The following is a 23,678-nucleotide window of genomic DNA, read 5'->3' on the forward strand; positions in this document are numbered from 1 at the left end:
AAAAAGGCTCATTTTATCTTATCAATACTGTGTAAATCAATATTTGATGGATTAGTAAATTAATTTATGAATTAGAGATGTTGTTTCCAGCATTTATTGAGTGGGTGAAAGGGATATTGTCTGTCTTTTTATCCAAGTGTTTGGCAGTAGGTTTTGTTAAAATCTATTCTCATTTAAGGGGGAAGATCCAAACCCAGAGGCTTGCCTTCCAGTGTGAAAAAAATCTCTGTATTCTACCCACTTTTTATTTGTTTGTTAGTTCCCCATCTGTTCTTTGAACAGGATGGTCTAGACCCACTGTGTCTCCAGTAAAGAGAAGCTGTTTGGCTTTGTCACATGGAATATTTAAAGTGTGTATATATATATGAAAAAATGTAAATAGATATCTTGAAACACAAGAAGTCTGCCTGTCTTTTGTGTTCCTCCATTATGTCTGTAATTGCTGTACAATTTTGTTGTGTTTTTCACTGGTTGTGTGAGTCTGGGCTTGTTTATGCAGCAAATAACTTGGTTGTCAGCACAGAGAATAAAATCAACAAACCCTCTTTTCTCTGCAGCCTTGACTAGGTGGGCTCTCAGAGGCTGGCTGTGTAATTCAGCTGTGTCACAGCTGAGATCCTGGCACTGCCCTACCCTGATGCAGCTCCCTGGAGCTCTCGTTTCCCTGGCCTGTCTCTGATGCAGGTGTGAATTCACCCTCATTGCACCCCCGTGGTCCTGGAGCACCAGCCCAAGGCTCTTTGTGGTCAGAGGTGTCTGTCAGACACAGCAGCAAAGCAGGGATTTGGGAGGAATTGGATTGGATCATGGATGGATTAACCCCCTGTCTCTGGAACTTTCTCTTAGGGTCACCCTGCTCCCTATAAAACCGTCTCAGCCCGAGCAGCCTCTCCATCCACAATTCTGAGGCTTCCAGCCAGTGCCTTCCAGGATGTGTTCCAGAAATACCCTGAAACCCTTGTGAGGGTGGTGCAGGTAGGTAGAGCTGAGGGGGAAGGGGAACCACTCTCATTTCCAGGTTACAGGAGGATGTTTAGAGGCTCAGCAAGCTCATCATCCATCCTTTGCTAGATACAGAACTGCTCAGCACATCTTATCAAGATTTGGACTTGTTCTGCTGTTCTTCTGGCTGTTGAACCTTAGACTTAATAAATCCAGTATTATCCCAAACAGGAAAATATAATTTATGTATCTGTATATCTCCATGGATTGAGTTTCTGCCTGGGGTACCCTCATCAATCAGCCAGACCTGAAGTGTGAGTCTCTTGGTCCCTGGGGAGTAGAAAGCTGCTGGTGTGGGCTCTGCAGCTTGGGGTGCACCAGGAAGGCTCCAGAATGGCTGAGAGTCATGAACAGACTGCCACATGTCCTGAAACAGGACTGCTGGACCCTCAGGAGCTCTTTGGTGAGGGCTGATGCTTTGGAAGGGTCACAAAATTCAGACTGACATGTGAATTTTCACTTTAGAAGCCTCTGTCAGCACCTGAGGGAAGAGCTGTGCTTTGTGTCAGTTGTGCTCACCTTCTGCTGCTTGGCAGGGGCTCAGACAGCTCCCCAGGGAGCATCTCCTGCAGGTGGGAGGTGGTGCAGGGATCAGGTTCAGCATTTCCAGGGCTGGTGCCTTGTCCCACCGGTGTAGCAGCCACAGGGTGACCCCAGGAGTCTCTCTGGGCTGTCCTTTTGCTTTGCCATCACTTCTGAATCTGTTTGTCCTTGCAAACTGTTCTGGTCTCTGGATGATTTATGAGCAACACATGAACCTCCTCATACTGCTGGTTGAAGGAGAACAGATCATTAACACCAAATTAATTTGCTCTGTGAGAGCTGATAAAAAAGAGGAGATGGCTCAGGAGTCAGAATTAGCTGGCAGGGCAGAGGAAGGTGCCACTGATGCCAGTGTTAGCTTTGAGTGCTTGTGGGGCAGTGAGACAGGTTCTCTATGGGGAGAGCTGGAATAATTTTTTTAATGAAGAGGAAAATTGGAAACAAATGCTTCTATTTCAAGGCACTTTTACTACTGATGTTTATAGGAAACAGAAAGCATTTGGTGTTTGGGAGTAAGACTTTGGATTCTCATGCCATCAAATGATTGTGAAGTCATTGGTAAATCATTTGAATCTGTCTCTGTCTCAATTTATCAGCTGCTAAAAAGGAATTTCAGCCTAGGGTACAGTCTGTATTTCATAGAGTGCTTTCAGGTACCCTGGTGCATGATTGTGTCTAAATGCCAGAATGAGTGTGGGAGAATGCTAAATCCATTGCTGCTGCCTCTTTGTTCCCTGCTTGCAGATCATCATGGTGAGGCTGCAGAGGGTGACATTCCTGGCCCTGCACAACTACCTGGGGCTGACCACGGAGCTCTTCAGCTGTGTGAGTTTGGGGGGCAGGCCCTCTGCTCTCCTGGCAGGGCACACAGAGCTTTTCCTTCTTCCAGAAGGTCATAAAGCAAATGCTACATATTAATTTCATAATGACAGTGCTTGAGGACTGAGGCACTTGTATAACCAGCCCATAAAACCCAGCCTACGCTGGTGCCTGGGGGCTTGGTGGGGAGGCTTCAACTTCCCAAGTGCATCATTCCAAGGTGGTGAGTGTGCTCTGCTGGTGCTTCAGCACTTCTGATGTTTGCTGATGATGTCACCTCTGCCTGAGCAGTGTGGAAAATGCTGCACCTGTGGTGGCAGAGGGACAGGGAATGCTCAGAGTGTCAAGCTGGGAGTCCCCAGGCCCTGCTGGGAGGGAGCTGCAGATCCCAGAGCAAGCCCCCCTTGGGGATCTGGGGCTGAGGAGCACAAGCTGAGCAGTTCCTGGGGGTCTGTGCAGGCTGCAGGGTGTGGAACACGTGTCAGGGAGGGGGTGGTTGATGTTTGCTTGTCCCCCCTGCTCCCAGCAGGGCCAGGGCACCCCCCTGATCTCCGTGAGCAGCATCAGCGCTGGAGCCGGCAAGGTGGGGAAGAGACAAACACCCAGTGCTTTGGAGGAGGAGCGTGGAGAGAAGCTTGAAAAGTCTGGGGAAGCCCTGGAAATGGGTAATGCTTCTGGAAACATGGAGGAGCTGTCCTCTGGCATCTTCTTTAATTTTTGTACTACTCACAGAATCCCAGCCTGTGCTGTCCCCTGGGGCCTGCTCACACCCTGGGCATCCCCTTCAGTCCTGGCATGGAACCCCAGACTGATTTGGGTTGGAAAGGACCTTAAAGCTCATCCAGTGCCACCCCTGCCATGGCAGGGACACCTCCCACTGTCCCAGGCTGCTCCCAGCCCTGTCCAGCCTGGCCTTGGGCACTGCCAGGGATCCAGGGGCTGCTCTGGGCACCCTGTGCCAGGGCCTCACTGCCCTTAATAGTAAAGAACTTCCTCCCCAAATCCAGTCTAACCCTGCCCTCCTTCAGCTTGAGGCCATTCCCCTGTGTCCTTTCACTACATTTGATCCACTGTTGATGTCACTGCTATTGAGCAAAGGATTTTTATTTTATCAGAATAGTTAAGGATTGTCTTAGATTCATTTCAGGTTTGAAGCCTTTGGATAGTTCTTAGCTTCAATGGGGAAATATTACTGTGCTCTTAATGATATTGAGGGATGGAGGAAAGGAGAAAAATAAGTGACTCCTCATTTTGAATGCAGAGAGGGAGTTGGGAAAATTCAGCTCTCTAGACACCAGCAGAAGAATTGCTGGATATGTGTCTTTTCAGCCTAAAGACTCAGTACTGAAGGTAAAGCCAGGAAAATAGATGGAGTTGAATTTTGCCTCTGCAGATGGAAAAAGATTCATTAAATCAAAACCAGGAAAAAGGTTTAATTTAATTTAATAATAAATTTAATATTTAATGTCCACATTTCAGAATCTTTAGGTCAGCCTTAAATAGTGGCTAGTTAAAGTTCTTATTGTTAGTGAAACTTGTTTTATTAGGGGATACCTTGTGTTTACAACATTTGCTTTTAAATTTCAGACATGTTGAGGATTTCTGGTGCAGAAAACTCTGAGCATGTTTTCAGAAGAAGCCTTTCATCACCTCCCTATGCAGGCTCTACAGAGGCTTCTAGTAAGTAGTGCTTGGCAAAATTGCGGGGAATATGTAATTTATCTAATCATGGGGGAAACCACATGATCTCTGGAGTGCTGGGTTAGATAATTTTCCTGTTTATGGTGGATAATCATCTTGCAGTCCTGTTCATGGTAGATAATCATCTTGCAGTGGTGCTGCTTCATAACTCATTGGTCAAAAAATTATTTAGTAACAAATGGACTATTATCCCAGAGAGCATTCCCTTGCTGTCATTATCAGCAATGGGGAACATCATTTGGCTACCAAGACCTGCAAATGAGGAGCTTTATTAATTGATATTACTGAAACAAACTGAATTATGATGATAGGCCATCATCCTTCAAATAAAAGATGACACACGTTTCTTGCTTGGCTGATTGTCCCAAAAAGCACATTACATTGCTTTGCTGCTTTTAGAGGAATGTTCTTTAGAGAGGATAATAAAGGTGATGGATCATGGGATGCTCTGAGGAGACATTTATGAGGCTGAGCTGCTTTGATGCTGCAGTGTCATTTTGGGGAACTTCAGTTACTCCACTGTAGACATTTTCCTCTGGGCTTGGTGTTTTGGGCAGCTTTGTGCTTCAAGGTGGACAAACTGGAGTTCTTGTGGGAATCACAGAGCACAGGCATCTGTCTCTGTTAGCTGAGTAATAAATTAACCTCTGTCAGGGAATCCAAGCTCATGCTCGGGTACTGTTAATAGAGACATGTTTAATCAGTGGAATAAAGGTGCCCTGGGTACTTTAGAAGATGCTTTTATTGCTCACCTTGGCTATTGAGTGACTTAGGAGAAAGGAACATACTGTGAGAGGTTGAAGGGTTTGGAGACAAGGAGGAAGGAGGGAGCCAGGCTGAGGGAGCCCTGAGCACTGAGAGCTTTCCCCAGGGTGAGGTTTGTGTCACTTGTTGCTGCCACACAAAGCTGCTGGTGTGCACAGAGGAGAGCAATGGGAAATTCCTTCAGTTTTAACACTGGAGGGCTCATTTGTTTCCTCTTCAGTTCCTCTGGGCAAGTGTAAAGGGTCCCACTTAGATTGTTCATGGTTTCCATGTCACTGTCCAGTGGGGTGGATGTGATGGAGAAATAGGATTTTGGCTGGGGTGAGTAAAACATCTTTCTAAGCCAGGGAGACAAATTAAAAGAAAATACTGACTGACCCACACAAGGTTTGGCTTGATCTTCACATGTGTGAGGTTGTTTTACACCAGGAATTACAAAATGCACCAGCAGATTTGATTCAGTGGTAAATTAATTAATCCTTGCCCTGAACACAGCCCCTTCCCCAGGTAAATGAGGCAGTTCAGTGAGCTCTGCCTGTGCAGCCCTGTGACATTTCAGGGACAGTCCCTGTGTGTTCTTAGGAGCTTTGATATGGAAGGATCCCTGCAAACCTCTCAGTGGGTATGTCCATTTGTCCTTCCTTTCTCCTTTTATGTGTCATAAAAGTTATGCCAAGATACACAGAGCTTACCAGATAAGAGAATTAATTTTTACTGCCAGAAGGAGCGTATCTAATTGGGTAATTATGATTTGCCTCAGTTAACAGAGCTGATTTTTTCTCACTGTTTAGCTTGCACAGAAAGTGCCTTGATGTCTGCAATGAAAAGATCAAGATATTGCTTTAGATTCTATTCCACTGCTTACTGTGTGTTCAGACTCCATGGAATATTGATCATGTTTATTATTAATTCAGAGAGGAGAAAATTGTTAGAGTCAAAGAAGTGCTGTTATCTCAACATCTCCTTGATTTGCTTGTTGTTAGAATTAATAAACACTGCTAAAAATTGCTTTGGGAGAAAACACTTCTGCCTCAGTTGCTCCTGGGGCTGGCTGTAATCTGTTTGGTTTTTTGTGTGGTTATCTAGCTTGAAGCATAGGAGATGAGGGAATGAGATTCTGCCAGCTCAGGCTACTCTGCTTTATAAGTGTACTAACTTTGGGTGGAGAAAGGTAGAATTAATTCATGGAAGTATCTGGGCTGGGGGCAGGGGAATTAGAAAGCAGAAATAAAACAGCAGGGCCTTTTGGATGTAACAACTTCACCCCTTCATTGTCCCTGGAAGTGACTCTTCCTAACTCTATTTTTAAGTTAACAGAAGTTGTTTTATTGTTTTGTTGGTTTTTTTTCCCCCAAAGAGTTGGAGCTGTTTCCCCAGAGCTCTGACGTGTGGCACTGGCAGAAGGTGGCAGGGAAGGCACCTTCTCTGCACCACCCAGCCTGGCCTTGAATGGTTTTGTGTTATTGTTTTTTAACTTATGGGTGTTTCAGTAGATGTTAGTGGCTGTCAAGTCATTTTATTGCACACCTTGAAATTCTGTGGAGATTCCCTTGGTGAGCAATGGGAAACCACTGCTGCAACTTTTTATGTATTTTCTTCCCTGACTCATGAAATGGATTATTTGGATTTGTCAGACCATGCTCTGTTTGTGAGAGGTCCTTAGAGCAAGGAATTAAAACCTTGTATCAGCTGTAGGTTTCCAGTCATTATTTATAAATCTGTTTTTATTTTGTGGTCTGCTTTTTACAAATAGTGTCCTGGAAGTCAAGAGCACAAAAACCCTCTTGAATTAGAAACCTGCACCTTAAAATCTGGAATGAAAGTGTTGCTCACTGTGACCTTGACAGGCATTTTATCTTTTTCTCCATCTTTGTGTGGAGGGTTGGTAAAGTTTTAGTTCCATCAAGCTGGCAGCAGCTCAGTTTGTGAAGTCTCTCATTCCTTCCCTTTCACGAGGCAGGAATGCTGCCAGGGACTGTGGCAGTTGCCATTGTGAGGTCCCCAGGACGAGGTGAGAGATGAGAATTTGACTCCAAGTTCTCAGAAGGCTGATTTTATATCATATATCATATAATATTTATTATATTTACTTTATAATATTTATTCTATTATAATTATTGTATTATATTTATTATAATTATCACATATATTAGATAATATTTATTATATTTATCACATATATTAATTATATTTATTATATTTATTATATTATATTTATTATATTTATTATATTAAAAGAATGCTCTACTAAAACTATACTAAAGAAAGAGAAAGGATACATCAGAAGGCTTGACAAGAATGATAATGAAAGCTCATGACTGACTCAGAGTCTGACACAGCTGGCTGTGATTGGTCATTAATTAAAACAATTCACATGGAACCAATCCAAGATGCACCTGTTGGTAAATGATCTCCAGACCACTTTCCCAAGCAATCAGATAATTATTGTTTTCATTCTTTTCTGAGGCCTCTCAGCTTCCCAGGAGAAAATCCTGGCCAAAGAGGATTTTTCAGAAAATATCCTGGTGACACCATTGTTTGTGCAGTGCCCATCCCAGCAGTGTGGGGTTCCTCGGGCAGGATCCATCCCTCCCCTTGCCCAGCGCCTCCTGCTCTCCTGGCTGGGTGTGCAGCTCGTCCTGCAGCAGCTCCAGGAATCCCTGTGGGCACCAGGGAGGGCCCCTGCTTTGGGCAAGCAGCAGCTCTCATCCTTAGATGCCTCCCTGTGCTCCTCTCCCTGGGTTTTTAGGGTGCAGGGCTGGGGAGATGCTTTCCTTGCCTGTGGGGCCAGAACCTGAGTGCTTGGGTTGAAAATGCCCTCAGGAGTTTGGCTCACCCTGGGATCTGGGGGGGCAGGGAGATGGACAGGGAGTCAGAGCAGCTCAAATGGAGCTGCTCTTTCTGTTACCCCAGTTTATTGTTTGTAGCTGTTTTAGGGTCTTTAATGCTGCACTGTAGCATTCACATTCTGAAAAAATCCTTTTGCCCAGGGTTTTTCTCCTGGGAAGCTGAGGAGCCTCAGAGAAAAGGAAAACAATTCTCATCTCATTTGCTTCTCCTGTGTTGTGCTCACATGTGGAATGTGTTTGGAGATTGTTCACCCACAGGTGATTGTTCCATTGCATTCTGCTGGGAGTTGTTTTCACTCTTTGGCCAATCAGGGCCAAGCTGTGTCAGGGCTCTGGAGAGAGTCAGGAGTTTTCATTATTATCTTTTTAGCCTTCTGTAAGTATCCTTTCTGTATTCTTTAGTATAGTTAGTATTCTTTAATATAATATAGTATTATAAAATAATCAATCAGCCTTGTGAGAACATGGAGTCCGATGCATCATTCCTGCCTTTGTCTGGGGGGAATGCAAATACAATAGTGCAGTGTTCAGGAAATTCAGTTAATAGCACCAACAGCATTACTATTTATTTTTATTCTATATCTTATGGCTTGTAAGTGCTCATGACAATCAACTTTGGGTCAACTTGCTGGGTTTCTCGTTTGGAGGCTGATTATTAAATTATTTATTATGATCCCAGTGGCAGGTTTGATTGTTTATATTTTTAGATCACAGAATTATGGTTAAGATTGGAAAAGACCTCGAAGATCTTCAAGTCCAACGGCCAGGCCAGCAGCACCCCGTGTTCACCACTAAACCATGTCCCCAGGTGTCACAGCCACATGTCCTTTGAACACTTCCAGGGCTGGTGACTCCACCCCTGCCCTGGGCAGCCTGTGCCAGTATTTCACAACCCTTCCATGAAAAGATTTTTCCTGATATCTATTCTAAACCTCCCCTGGCAGAATTCAAGGCCATTTCCTCAAGATGACGTGGAAAGGGTACTCTGAGTTTGATGGGAATATTTGTGGCAGTGGGATTCTTCCCTTGGCCTGGCTGGGGTGGGAGAAAGGAGTCAAACCCTTCAGAAATAAAAACTGGGGTTTTGAAATTCAGTTTATGGAATTCAGCCCTTCAAGGTAGGGTGGTATTGTCACATGGTCACAGCTCACAGTGGTGTAAATTCTGGTTCCAAAAGCCAACTTCCCAAAGCTTGGGGCAATCCTGGGCAAATTCAAGTGTTTGTCTCTTGGGAGGGACAGGTGGGGAAGAATTCAGAATTAAAAATTTGAATTTTTTAGGTGACAAGAATTTACCACTCAGGAGGGACAATTGCTTTTCCAAAGGGCCCAGCTTATTCCTGAGCAGCAATTTGTATTTATAAAAACAGAAGTGTAAGAACAATGTAGTGACTGAAGGTAAAAGGTGTAAGGAAGAAAATGTAAACTTTTCTGAATAGTCTACTTTGGAGATATATTAGGCATAGAAATAAGGTTGAAATTATTATAGCTTTATTTGTTAAAGGAAATTGCAACTCCTGCATGATTCTTAAACTCATCTGTAATTCTTCAGGCTGTGGGAATCCTGTTCAAGGTTTTCAAATAGGAGGAGTTTCCCAGTTGTGTTTTCATTATTGATTAGCTCAGAGAAGTTCCTGGAAGGTGGATGGGACAGCCAAGGACCTCATGTAATTAAGATGTATTAAAATTGGGAAGTAAGGAATGGAAGTAGCATTGACTTCAAATTAATGAATTAAATAAGTGAGACCTGTAAGGGAATTTCTTATGTAATTTTCAGCACCACAATTTGGACAAGTTGTAGAAAAGATCTGAAATTATTGGGCACAAAATGCTTTGTGTGGAGAGACTTTTAGAAGTTGCTGATTATAATTTTCTCCCTATGAAATGGCAATTTATTGGGTGCAAAAAATTTCTTTAGTTTGGTGAAAAAAATATTACTAAGAATAACTTCCTGAAAACAGTGAGGAAAATTTGGTGGATTTGCCTTTTCCTGGCAATAACAACAACAACAGCAATTATTATTATTATTATTATTATTATTATTATTATTATTATTATTATTATTATTATTATTACATTTATTTTATTAGTATTTTATTATTTTAATTTTTATTATTGTAATAATTGTCTGATATTCTTCCTGTGTCCCTCCCCTTGAGCAGAGCCTGGTTTTAGGGCATAAAATGTGACCTGGATTGATAAAGAAAGGACAGCTACATCCTGGCACTGTGACTTCAAGGATGTGGAACTGAATAGAAAATATGCTTAATTTTTCCAAAAAGGCTTTTAAAATAAATAAGATTTCTTCAGCAGATCTCATCTTTTGTACAAACCCATCAACATCTAGATGGGCAACAGATGAGCTCAGAGGGTGAACTGCTCTCACAAATGAGGAAATTGGCCCCTGAAACTTAATGTTAACCCTATGAAGGATTTCAAGGATTTGTAGAGTATGGAAAATAAGATGCAGCAGCTGAAATAAACCATCAGCAGCATCACCTCAAGCAGTTTTGCAGAAAGCCATAAAAAACCCCTCAAAGTTTGAATTCATCAGAGTTCCCTCTCTCCGGTGCTCTGCCAATTCTCAGGGGACAAAAAGCCCCACACCAAATCTCCAAATAATGACTGTACCCCGTACAAAGTGGGTGTGGGAGTTCTGGGATGTGTTGTACACCTGAGTTCCATGGGAGGATTTCAAGCTCCAGGTCAGAAGGAGCTGGGAAATAACAGGAGCATGAAGGTGCCAAGTTGCTGCCCTTGGTGTGCTAGCTGCTGTTTGTGAAGCTGCAGTGCAGGAGGTGCTCACAGCAGGATTTTTGTGTTGCTTGCAGACAATTCCAGCGCTGCCAAGTCTGACATGGACATGGCCTACGAGAGGGCCAGGGTGCACCTGGCCCCCGAGGACGCCGCCGGCAGCCCCGGCGTGGCCAAGGTGGGTCTGCTCCTGCCAGGGCCCAGCCCGAAGCCTGGGTCAGTATCTGCTTTGTGCCATTGGTCAAAAAACTTTTAAAGTGAGTTGTAACATTGAGTTCTTGGTCTGCTGCCTGGGATGTGAGCTGCTGGCATCTTCCCATTGTCATAACCATGGAATGAGACTGATGCTGGAAAATACAACAGCTCAAGGCACGTTCCACAGCAGTCCTGTCCTGATGGTGATTTGTACATAACCTCCAGCTGGTGATACTTCCTGCTCTTCCTGCCCTGCCCTTCCTCACCTCCTTCTGCTTGCAGTCATGTAAAGGTTTTCTTCCTGCCTGCAAAACGCTGCCCTTGTGGCTCTCTGTGAGTTGGGATATTTGGATTTACAGAATGGTTTGGGTTGGAAGGCACCTCTGAAGCCCAGCTGGTCCAATCCACCTGCTATGGGCAGGGACACCTTCTCTGCACCACCCAACCTGGCCTTGAATGGTTTTGTGTTACTGTTTTTTAACTTACTGGTGTTTCAGTAGATGTTAGTGGCTGTCAAGTCATTTTATTGCACATCTTGAGATTCCCTTGGTGAGCAATGGGAAACCACTGCTGCAACTTTTTATGTATTTTCTTCCCTGACTCATGAAATGGATTATTTGGATTTGTCAGACCATGCTCTGTTTGTGAGAGGTCCTTACAGCAAGGAATTAAAACCTTGTATCAGCTGTAGGTTTCCAGTCGTTATTTATAAATCTGTTTTTATTTTGTGGTCTGCTTTTTACAAATAGTGTCCTGGAAGTCAAGAGCACAAAAACCCTCTTGAATTAGAAGTCTGCACCTTAAAATCTGGAATGAAAGTGTTGCTTACTGTGACCTTGACAGGCATTTTATCTTTTCCTCCATCTTTGTGTGGAGGGTTGGTAAAGTTTTAGTTCATCAAGCTGGCAGCAGCCCAGTTTGTGAAGTCTCTCATTCCTTCCCTTTCACAAGCTGTGATGAGTAACTTTGTTTGATTCAAGTGTCAGGCTGTGCAGAAAAATGCAGGGATAATGAAGTTAGGAAGCTTTTCTTTTTTGGAAACCTGGATTTCCTTTTTCTCAGACCACCAGTTGTGGGTAGAGAATGCAGAGGATAAAGGCCAATTTTGGTAGGTGCCAATTTTGATGTTTAACCTGATCCTTGATGTGTTTCTTCTCTTTGCAGTCAATATTGAAGAAGACAGTGACAGTGACAGAAACTCCATCAGCAGTTTTCCATTACAGTGCTGTGCAGGACTCCTGTAACAGCAAACACATTGATGCCATCGTGGAAGCAGCAAAGAGAGACCTCTCAGCCCTGATGAAACTTGATGTGAGTTATTGCAAGGGGAACTGGCTTTGCCTCTGCTTTTCATTTCACTCTGCCAGGAACTGAAATGTGGATTTGTCTCCTCAGTGTGCTGAAGATGGGCTGGGTGTTTTACTCAACAGCCTGTTGAGGTCATTAGAGGGGTTGAAATAAATTTGAATTATTCTGCCATTTCAAGAGACCAGGCTGGAATGCAGAGCATGAATCTCCCCTCTCTGTGTGCAGTTAGCCCTGCAAGCAGCACATGTGCAATTCCTGCCACCTCCTGAGTGTGGGAAGTTATCTAAAGGTCCAGGTGATTGCTGCACCCATGAATCCTGGTGGCACTGCATCCCAGGGAGTTTGGGTTTGGAATTGTCCCTGTGCTTTCCCAGGGCACTGGGAACCCAGCATCTCCCAGCTGGGTCCTGTGCCCATGGCAGGGGCTGTGCCTGATCCCTGCTGAGCTCAGCCCCTTGGTGGTGTAAGAAGGATTGAAAATTGTTTCCATCATTGCAGCTGCATTTCATTACAGAGGTGTGTCTGTTCATGTGGATAATCAGACAGTTTGGGAAAGCTCAGCATCTGTCTCAGGCAGCCACAGACATCCCTGGTTTGTTCCAGCCTGCTCTGCAATAATTCCACTCTGCTGCTGCTGCCAGGGGCTGGGCACAGCTGCTGCACCTCCCCCTGCCTTCAGAGCTGTCAGCAAACAGCACTTGCTAGAATTTAAAAGATTTTCCTTCTAGATTTTAGCATTCCCTCCTGACTTCCAAAATTATTCCCCTTGCAGCTTCAAAATGCCCGTCAGGGTCTTTCAGCTCCCAGTTGTGAGGCTGGAGGTGCCTGTTCCACATCCTCTCTGATCTGAGGTGTCTCAGGCTGCAGGAGCCTTACCTGTCTCATTATGTTCATTTTCAGGTTTTTTCAGGCATTTATATCCTCATGAAAGGCTGCAGACTATTTTAGAATAAATTATTGTTGCAGAAGGAGTAAAGTAGGACTTCATCTGTTCTGTTCTTGATCCAACTATCAGATCATAAGCAACAATGCCAAGATTACTGAAGCTCTTGATTACAGCACTTTTCTTTTAGTCTAGAATAAATTTCTCAGTAATTACCAAGTAGCAGTTCAGAGATAAAGTTGATTTCAACAGTGTCCTTAAAATGCAGCTCCTAATAGGCAGAATTTATAACATAAAGATCTAAATACTGGTGAAATAAGGTAGGAATTTCAAGCAGCTTCGTTTTTCACAAGCAAATTAGAATCTGTTGGGATGTGGCCAAATGTCAGAAATTGAAAACTCAATTTTTTTCCCCATGTAGTTATACAAAAGTTGATTCTTCTACAGACAATGCAAGAATAATCTTACTGTGTACAAAGTATTTGTGTTCAATGCTGCTCTGCTTACATGAAAAAAAATGAATTTTTGTAAGATCTTCTCTTAAAAAATGAGATGGAAGCATTTTAAATTGTCATTTTTCAGAGCAGCCAATCAGAGTGAATAAAATTGAGATGTTTTGATGACAGATGGTAGCTTTGGGGGTTCTTTTGGTTGTTTAGTTGGGTTTTTTTTAATGTGACAGAGAGAGAGGATAAATGTCTCTAGAAAGAGAGGCATTATTTCAAATAGCCTTTAGGCATCTCCCTTCAGAATTAAAATTTTCTTTTTTTTCTTTTGTTTTAAGTAACTTGAATTCTTTGGATCTCTGTCATGAATGGCTTTCAATCTCCTACAATTTTTCTGTGTTTTCAGCTTTATCTTCATCTATGATGGGGAGGGTTAGGCAGTGTTGCAGGGCATCTCTTCTTTGTGAGTTACAAGGGAATTTACTTTGACAAAAATATTATTTGTCTCAGTAAATTATTGCTTTATTTAAATTGTTTATAACTGGTTTGTGTTTTCACTTCCTACCATAAACCCCTGCTAATTTGTTACCCAGAAATAATCTTTATTTCTTCTTAAATTTGCTATTGTAACCAACTTTGTTGAGTTTCCTGCTGCAATCATTTATCACAGTCCTGCAAAGAAAGAAACTTGCTGGGAAATGGAGCTTTTTGGGGTAATTATTTCCTTTATTTTCCCTAAAAGCTCCTGGCTGGGGGCTCAGTGCAGGTTTTAGCCTAGACCCTGTAGCTGTGCAGTGCTGAATTTGGGTTTGCTGGTGTCACCCGTGTGAGAGAGGCAGGATGGATTCCATTTGTCATTTCTTTTCTTGCTTCATGGGGCAGTGATTGCCCAGCAAAGGAGGATTCCAAGGTCACTCAGTCCCTCCCATGCCTGAGGCACAATCAGATACTGCTAAGTCATTTCTGGCAGGTTTTTGGCTGAGCTGCTCTTAAAGATCTCCAATGCTGAGGCTTTCACAGCCCTGAGTACAATCTATCCCAGTACTTAAGTAGTCTTAGACATGAAGAAAATCTTGGCAGCAATTTTTTTTTTTTTTTGAGCTGATGCAGCCTGAAAATGCTCTTGATAAGTAGAGCTCATGGGGGAGCCTGAATTCCCCTGCTGAGAGGCACTTCCAGAGTTACAACTTGGGCTTTAAGAATAGATAATACTATACAACCATAAATGTCTAAATATAGAAAAAACATTATAGAAATTAGTTGAGTTGCTATTGCTGAACTGAAATATTTTGACAGGTGCTTGTCAGGTTCTCTGCATTGGATATGTTCCCATGAAACAGATTGGCTTTAATAAAACTATTTTTGATGAAAATATGTTCTTTTTATCAGCAGTAGGTGTAAAGAATAATTGTGATTATTTCACTTGCACTATTTCTTTTCACCCCAAAATAGAAAAAATTCCAGCCTGGCAGAACAATTACACTGGTGGAGTGTTTACATCTCAGCTGAGCTGGTTTCCTGCTGGAATGGAGTTGATGACTGGGGTCACATTGTGCTCTGCTCTTATGCTCAATTGGTTCTTCTGAGAGTGCAGCTTTTGGTGCTTCTGCCTCTGAGGCAGAGCCAAGCACCCAGGGAAGCTGTGAGAGCCAGGGCTGAGCTGCCTCTCTTCAGCCTGACCTGTGCACTCATAACTGAGCCTTGTTTTCTGCCCCAGCCCCTTCAGAAATTCAACATTTTATCAGTGCTGATAAAATGTTGAATTTCTGAAGATTTATAGAAGGCTGGAGAGGGACTGAGGGCATGGAGTGACAGGACAAGGAGGAATGGCTTAAAGCTGCAGGGAGGACAGGCTGACATTAAATATTAGGAAGAAATTCTTTATTTGAAGCATGATGAGACCCTGGCACAGGTGCCCAGAGCAGCTGGGGCTGCCCCTGGATCCGTGGAAGTGCCCCAGGCCAGGCTGGACCCTGGGGCTTGGAGCAGCCTGGGACAGTGGGAGGTGTCCCTGCCTGGACTGGATGAGCTTCAAGGTCCCTTTGAAACCAAACCAGCCTGTGACTGTGTGATTTGCTGGTTTGAGTGAAGGTTATGCCAAAGCAAAGGTGGCCTGAAGCATTAGGGTTTGATCCTGGCTGCACACAGGAACCCAAATTGTGTGGGCAGTTCTTGGAGATGGAAAAAAAACTCTCTCCTGTTTGGGTGTCTGTTCTGCACTCAGGGTTGTGGTGATTAAAGCAATGTTAGGAAGTTTTAGGCTCAGCCAGCTCATCTCCTTGGCATTGCAGGGGATTGGGGTCCTAACTGAGGGTGGCTTTTGGGAAGATCTTTCCTCCCGTGTGCTTTTCAGTTGGGAGTGGAATTCCCACTTTAGTCTGCCTGAGCACAGGAGTTGATGAGCTTGGGGAAGCTTTTGTTGTACAATGTGTGTGAAAATGTGCTCTGCAGGTGGAGCACAGCTGAGCTGTGTGCCCAGGGCTGGCCTGGGACACAGCCAGTGTGGGATTATCCTGTCCAGGTACTCCATGATACAGAGAGTCTCCTCTAGTTTCACCTTCCTTTGCAAGTAACTTGATGTTTGATGGTTTTCATGCCAGCTGATACAGATCTCTTTTCATTAAAGCCCCTTTAAAGAGTCTGGGGGGGGAAATTGATGAATAGAAAATCCTTAAGAATCCAACTGTGATCAATTAAATCAATTATATTGATAATACCTTTTTTTTTTTTGTCTTCTGGAAGAAATATTGGTTGGGTAGAGAATTATAAAAATAGGTGCCATATTTTAAAGAGATTCAGGTACTTGTAACATAGTCTTAACTGTTGTTCTTACTTGCTTTATTTGGGTGGTTCTTCACATTCTGGGACCTTTACCTGTGCACAGAGCAGTAAATTGAACCTCCCACCCCTTTCTTCTCCAGAATCCTGCACTGCTGAATGGCAAAGTGACATTGCACCAGGTCACTGCTGGCACTGTGCTGTCCAGGCAGGGAGATCAGGTGAGTCTGGCTCAGTCTGTGCCCCTTCAGGAGGTGTTTATACACATTCATGGAAGTAAAACATTCCCACCTGTCCCCTCCCAAGCCACCTCTTCTGGAGGTGAAGCCCCCCAGCTCTGGGCCTTCCTGCTCCCAGGACTGGGCTGCAGCACAGCCAGGGTGGGACTCTGGGTGTTGTCAGCTCTGATGGACCTCGTGGGAAGCTGTGGGGTCATCCCTCATCCTTCCTCAGGACTGGGAAGCCTTCTCTCAACTCTGCACTTTGGGTTTCTGTGATGCCACTCAGTGGCAGTAAAGCCCTCATTCAAAAGCAATCCAGCATTATTTGTTGTTAGCAAAGTGTGTTTAGGATATAACAAGCTTAATTTATAATAATCCTGTGTAAATAGAGGAGCTTAAGCAAAGCAGATGATGGGCAGCTCCAGTTGCACTGCTGGGCTCTGCTCTGCTGACCTGCCATGCCCCTCATCCTGCAGCTGTGATTCTCCATTATCTCCTCCTCTCCCAGTTCTGTTGTTATTCCTTGATATCTCAAGATGCAGCCTTCATTTTTCATAACCACCCAAAGAGAAATGCATTTTTCAATATTGTGCCTGCTTAAATATTCATACCCTGCTTTTAATAATTCACTATTGTATCTTATTTTACCACCTAATTGTTCAAAAGCTATAGGGGAGCTTTCTGGGAAACAGATTGGTCATGATGGCTCTGTCACTGGGATAATTGCTTTTAAAATCTGGGAGGAGGGGATTTTTATTGAGGTCTTTTTTTTATTTTGTTTTATTTTTCCCTCCCATTTGCTCCAGGATGTCAATGTTTGCTTTGTGGTCTCTGGGATGCTCCATGTGTACCAGAGGAAGATTGACTCTGAGGAGGACACCTGCCTCTTCATCACCCACCCTGGGGAGCTGGTGGGCCAGCTGGCTGTGCTCACTGGGGAGCCCCTCATCTTCACCATCAAGGCCAACAGAGACTGCAGCTTCCTCTCCATCTCCAAGTCCCATTTCTATGAGTGAGTTCTGCCATTCAAACATACGTGGACCTGGGGTTTTTAAGTATTTTTTAGAATTTTTATTACTTTTTTGAACAAAGGACCAGGGTAGTGACTGTCCCCCTGTGCTGGGTGCTGCTGAGGGGCCACTCATCAAATCCTGGGGTTAATTTTGGGCCACTCAGTGCAAGAAGGACATGGAGGGGCTGGAGCCCCAGGAGAGGCTGAGGGAGCTGGGAAGGGGCTGAGCCTGGAGCAAAGGAGGCTCAGGGGGCCCTTGTGGCTCTGCACAGCTCCTGCCAGGAGGGGACAGCTGGGGGAGGTCAGGCTCTGCTCCAGGGAACAGGGACAGGAGCAGAGGAAATGACCAGGGGAGCTTCAGGGTGGATTTTTGGAAAAATTTCTTCACTGGGAGAGTGGTTGGACATCTGAACAGGCTGCTCTGGCAGTGTGGAGTCACTGTCCCTGGAGGTGTTCCAAAAAAACGTGTGAACATCCAAGATGTGGCACTTTGTGATAAGGTTTGGTGGGCCTGGAGGTATTCAATTAAAGCTTGGACCTGATGACCTTGGAGGTCTTTTCCAACTCTAATGATGCCATGGATTTAATCCCAGTATTGGGTGTCTGTGCTGCTGCAGGTGCATCCCACAGCAAACCATGTTTTTATGGGGTGGGTTCAGGTGTGTGGGTGAGCTGTGGTCCCTCTGTCAGGTGGTTGAACTCCAGCAAGGAGCAATTCAGGGAACATGGCAATATTAAATGGCTTAGAAAAAAATCTTTGTTCAAGGCCTATAGAGCACTTAACCCAGTGGGGTGGGAATTATGGTCCAAGTTTCTTATACTTCATAATTCAAATAAAAAAATCTGCCCAGAGCCTGCACTTTGCTTGGTTAATTGCTGCTTTGCCAGGCCCTTTGTCTTGGATTAATTATTCCTTTTTGTTGGAAAACCTCCCCAGTTCTGTTCCCAGACAGAGCCAGGGAGTTGAGTGTGTTATGAGTGATTGTTGTGGGTGTAACTGTGGGGTTTTAATGCTCACTAATAGAACAGGTTAGAGAATAATTCCCCTCTGCAGGACAGGTTCCTTCCTGGACCTTGGAAGTAGCACCTGATTTGGGATTTAATTCTTAGAGGGGAATACAGGTAATTAAAAATGCAGTATGATGGCTGTGGTTAGCCTTGTTGCCAATAACAATGATTAATGCCCTTGATTTATTCTGTGATCTTGTCATTTAGAGTTAGAATTAGTTCACACACATCATTTGTGTCTAATGCACAATCTCCTTTTCCAGCTTCTGGAATGTTCCATGAGTCCTGAGTTACACAGGGCACTTCTGGGGGTGGTTGTGTTTGTAGGCCCCTGTGCTCTCCATTTCTGCACAACTTCCTGCTTTCTAAATAATTGTTGTTGTTTGTACTCCTGACCAGCCCTACCCCAGCATCCTCACTGTGGGATTTTGGTTTTCCCCCCCAGGCAGAGGCTGTGGAGCTGAACCTGCTGTGCTCAGCAGGTGCTGCTTGATGAGCTCTGTTTTTCCCAGGCTCTGAGGTGGTTGTCAATTCTTTGGCCTAATTTCTGAGAGATGCTTCCCACTTGTGCCATTCCATGTGGTTCCAGGCTATTTCTTCTCAACAGCCACTTTTTCTCTCTGTCTTTTCCTGCTGTTGTTTTCCTGCTTGTTTCTGGCTTCAAATTTCATTTTGTTGTCTCAGCCAGCCAGGCAGATTCCACCTATTCCTCTTTTTTTTTTTTTCCTTGTTTTTTTGCTATTCAGGACTGGATTCTCTCTCATTTACTGAAGCTCATTTTCCTGAGATTTCTCTTCTCTCTCAAGAACTGAATTACCTCCTGTTAATTCCAGATTACCTTTCTGCTTCCATTAACCCCTTACCAGTCAGGGATCAAGACCCATCAATCTATCACCTCATCATTATTTTGGGGTCCTTTCCAAATCTTTCTTTTTCTCCTTCAAAGTCTATTGTCTGTTCTCTCCATTTTACAAGCTCTGTGACATTCCAGCATTTCATCTTCACAATTTGTCCTGAAGCCCAGGCTTTATGGCACTTCTGGGCCCATATTTAAAAGTGACATTGGAGAAGGGCTTTGAAAAGCATCAGATTTCTTCCACTGGTTCATTTTTGCTTTGACTTCTATGAGAAAGAAAAACTCGTTAATAAAATAGGATGTAGTACCTTTTGCCATTTTAGTGTAAATTCTGTGTTCATAGTTCCACAATGTTCAGCTTTCTTCTTTGCCTGGAATCTCAGAGGAATTATTTTTCTCTTAATTTGTTCATTTTTCTCTTAACTTACAGACTAGGTGAAATTTGACAAGAACTCCTGTTATTCTCCAAAATTCCATTCTTCTTTTCCTGTCCCACGTGTTTCCTCTTTTCCTTTGTGCTGCCCTGGAACACTCTGTGTTTTTTCTCAATAATTAATGAGAGAGTGAAGCAGAAAGTGGTCAGTGGTTATCATGAGGCAAAGAGCACAGCAATGGAAGGAGCCCAGGGTGGAGAATTGAGTGTTGGATTAAATCCTTCCCCTGAAACTCCAGGGCAGGAGCCTTTTTTGTGCTGCTGCCATGAGCCAATGGCTGGCTGTAGGTGCAGAGTGCAGGCCCAGGGGTGGCACAAGCTGGTGGTGCTGAATCCAGGGCTGATTCCATGGAATGTGCCTGCAGTGCTCTCGGTGTGCAGCTCCTGGAAAACAGGAATCAAGTTGTCACCAGGATCTCCTGGGAGAATAAATTCAGGATCTGTGCTACCAGTGGCTCTCTCACATTTTCTGCTTCTGTAAATTTCACACTTTGGAAGCTTAATCAAATGCACTTGCCAGAGAAGCAGGAAAGCTTTGATTTTTATTTGGTCTTGCCAGCTAAGCTGAAAATCCCATTGCAGCCACATCCCCAAGAATATCTGCAGAAGCTCCAGACTTTCACAGAAACTACTTAGCCCTTATTGTTACACTTGGTGAGCTTTCTAGTAAAGAATCCTCAAAGTCCCTTCAGAAACCTCTGTATTGCAGAGCTTTGGATTTTCATTTTCCCAGTACCAGGCATGTGCCAAACAGAAGATCAGGGATGTAAATGCCCATGTGTGAGGAAGGAAACTGGGCTGATAATGGGGGGAAAAACCTCTTTTTTCTTCTCCTGCATAAGGGTGGGTCTCACCTTCTGTGTTAATTCTCTTGTAGAAGGTGCATGGAACTGAGGGACATGAGAGAACTCCAGGTGGAAATAAAAGAAGCCTGTCAGTTTGCATTTTGAATGCATTAAGTATTAAGATATATATTATGAGGGAGGAAGAGAGTAAATGGCTTTTATTGATGACAGCAGACAGCCTGTGTGGGAAGAGACTTTGAGGGCTAAATAAGCATGTGGAGTAAAATCAATGAGCTAAAGCATCCAGGATTTTTTAGGGGCTTTATTTAACTTTTGAATCTGCTGACAAGGGGGATAGGGCTGGGTGTTTTCCATGTGTTTGTTGGTATCTTGGTTGGGATGGCATAGAAAAATCAGGATCAGGGAAGAGGGTCAGGAGAGAAAAGCTGTCCTGCTTTTTGGTAATGGTGTTTGCTGCTGGATCTTTAAGTGTTGTAAATGTAAGAGGAAGTGTTCAGTTTAATTTACCATGTAGACATTCAAGTGCAGGCATATGAGTGGGGTGAATTCAACATGAAATAGGAATATGTGCCTGTGGATCCCTGCTCTTTCAATTCCAGGGCTTCTGACTGAAATTGTAGGCTCCATTATTGCAGAAGTAGGAATTGGAGCTCTGGGTGAGGAGAGCAGTACCCATGGGAAGCTCCCTGTGAGCTGCACTGTCCCACAGTCCCTGGCAGCTCTGGGGCTCTGGCTGCAGCAGTGGCACTGATGAGGAAGAGTCCTGGTGTTGGAGAGACTTCAGGGCAGGTTCTGTGCCCCATCCAGGCAGTGCAGAGCTCCTGGGGAGTCTGCTTTTGTTGTCAAAGTCTTGGATTGTGGATCTCTGCTTGGGCTTTCTGTGATTCTGCAGGGTTGCAGTGGTCCACAAGAGCTGTAATGCAGTTAGGGAACAAGGAGTGGCAGTGCTCCTTCCACACCTTTCTCTCTTCCTCAGTTATTTAGGGGTGAGGTTACATACACAGCTGACATGAGTTGTGCTGAGAGAGAGCACAAAAAGGAGATTTTCTTACCAATCTGGCACCTTCCTTGTGAAGGGAACATGGATGAAGAAAATTCAACAAGGATCCTCAGGTTTCAGGTAAAGGGTGAAGTAATCTTCAGTCTAAAAAGAAGGAGAAATTAGACATTCCTGACATTCCTGCAGCTGGAGCAGCCCTGAGAGGGAGCTGGGGCTGCTGGGGGTGAGAGCTGGAGCTGCCCCAGCCCTGAGCCCCTGCCCTGGGCTGAGCCCAGCGAGGGCAGCAGGGCAGGGGGGATTGTGCCCTGTGCCCTGTGCTCAGGTGAGACCCCACCTGCAGAGCTGCCCCAGCCCTGGCCCAGCACAGGCAGGAGCTGGAGCTGCTGCAGAGATCCAGAGGAGGCACCAGGGGGATCAGAGGATGGAGCAGCTCTGCTGGGAGGAGAGGCTGGGACAGCTGGGATTGTTCACCTGCACAGGAGAAGCTTTGGGGGGACCTCAGTGTGGCCTTGCAGGGCCTGGAGGGGCTGGCAAGAAACATGGAGAGACAATTTACAGGGGTCTGGAGTGCCAGGACCCAGGGAATGGCTCCCACTGCCAGAGGGCAGGGCTGGATGGGATATTGGGAATTGGGAATTGTTCCCTGTGAGGGTGGGCAGGCCCTGGCACAGGGTGCCCACCCTGGATCCCTGGCAGTGCCCAAGGCCAGGCTGGACATTGGGGCTTGGAGGACCCTGCTTGTCCATGAGCAGGTTTCATGCACCTCCCTCACCTTTCTGTGTGCACTTCTCATGCTGGGGCTGCAGGCAGAAATCGACTTCTTTGTGAGATGTTAGCTCTTTTTTGTGAAATAACTATTTTTTAGCAGTCTGGCCTTGATGCTGCACAGGAAAGACAAGCTGCCCTAACAGGCAGAACAGCCTGACATGTGTGTGATCCCTTCTCCCCTGGGAGTGCTTCAGGAGGTATTTGAGTGCTCACTCCCACAGTGACAGGGTGAAGTAAGCTTCAGTCTAAAAAGAAGGAGAAATTAGACTTTCCTGAGCAATTCCCAGGTGTCTGTGAGAGTGATTTTTGCTAGGCCTCACAGTCACTGTGGAGTTTGAGGTTGTCCTGGCACAACCTTCTCAGTTTTTTAGTTTGAGGAACATTCTGAATTACATGGTGTCTTTATTATTAGAGACTTTTAAGCATGACTAAAAACATTCAGTGTGAAGATTGAGAGCTTTATTAGAAGATATTTCAGCTCTTTGTGGTCTTTGCAAGAGGAAAAAGGGAATATTTGAAATGCAGAGCAGGTGTTTTATTTTTAAGCACCTCAGACTTTACATATAAAAAGATTCTGATGTGATATGTGGGGGAAACTGAGCACGAGCAAGAGACTGAGATGGGCAGAGCAGCAGGGAGGGAAGATCCTGAGGACAGGATCAACATTTTCCTGAGTCAGGAGGGACCTGCGTGAGGGGAAAATGAGGAGGATGGCTCATACACAGGAGCTCACATGGCTCCTGTCCCTCCTGCTGCACTGGGAGAGGGAATTGGGGCAGACAGCAGGACTGGCATCCTGCTCCTAGGACAGTGCCAGCTCTGAGTGCCATTTCATTTGGGCTGGGCTGGAAGCTGGGCAGCCCCTGTTTGGTCAGAGTGCCTGGTGAGAGTGGTGGTGGCAGGGCTGGGAATTCCTGCCCAGCTGCACTGGGATGTGGTGCCTGTGGGCAGCTGTTCCTGTTGTGGGGAGGTTCAGTAACTCTTTGGTTTTTCCTCAGGATCATGAGGGAGCAGCCCAGTGTGGTGCTGGGGGTGGCCCACAGTGTTGTGAAGAGAATGTCCCCCTTTGTCAGGCAGATTGACTTTGCCCTGGACTGGATGGAGGTGGAGGCTGGACGAGCTGTTTACAGGTGAGATGTGGACAAAATTATGTGTTTGTTGAAATTTTCCTGCTTCATGAGCTGTGCTTCCTTGGGGATGTGTAAATTGAGAACTTCAGACTGTATTTATTAACTATTCCATTTGGTCTATTTGTGTGCCTATTTTGAGATTATTTTCTTTCTGCAGTACCTTCAACATTGCTTCAATCTCTTCTCGCTACATGTTGCTAAATTATTTTATACTATTCCTCATATTTTCTGTTGTTTTGGCAAGCTTTTTAAGTGATACAATTGATTAAGACATAGTTCCATGTTCTGGTGGTGGTTTCTGCATTGTTGAGGGCATGAAGATCTATTGCTCAGAGGTTTTCAGCCTTTCTGAAAAAAACAGCAAAACTCAAAGGTAATTCAATTAGGCTTATTCAGCAGTAA

General features: G+C 44.6%; 1 protein-coding gene across 2 annotated transcripts in view; it reads left to right on the forward strand.

Moving 5' to 3' along the window:
* PNPLA7 (patatin like phospholipase domain containing 7) overlaps positions 1-23,678 on the forward strand; it is a 134,105-nt gene that overhangs the window by 16,148 nt on the left and 94,279 nt on the right. The window contains exons 10-18 of one of the 2 annotated variants that reach the window (XM_036394025.2): positions 847-975; positions 2,290-2,370; positions 2,891-3,029; positions 3,952-4,044; positions 10,510-10,610; positions 11,792-11,938; positions 16,186-16,263; positions 17,070-17,275; positions 23,145-23,276. In XM_036394025.2, coding sequence (XP_036249918.1) covers positions 847-975; positions 2,290-2,370; positions 2,891-3,029; positions 3,952-4,044; positions 10,510-10,610; positions 11,792-11,938; positions 16,186-16,263; positions 17,070-17,275; positions 23,145-23,276 — 1,106 coding nt within the window. The remainder of the gene's footprint in view (positions 1-846; positions 976-2,289; positions 2,371-2,890; positions 3,030-3,951; positions 4,045-10,509; positions 10,611-11,791; positions 11,939-16,185; positions 16,264-17,069; positions 17,276-23,144; positions 23,277-23,678) is intronic. The other variant, XM_036394027.2, reaches the window with a different exon arrangement.

This window comes from Molothrus ater, chromosome 20, assembly GCF_012460135.2.
Source record: "Molothrus ater isolate BHLD 08-10-18 breed brown headed cowbird chromosome 20, BPBGC_Mater_1.1, whole genome shotgun sequence".
In the NCBI taxonomy this organism is placed as follows: domain Eukaryota; kingdom Metazoa; phylum Chordata; class Aves; order Passeriformes; family Icteridae; genus Molothrus; species Molothrus ater.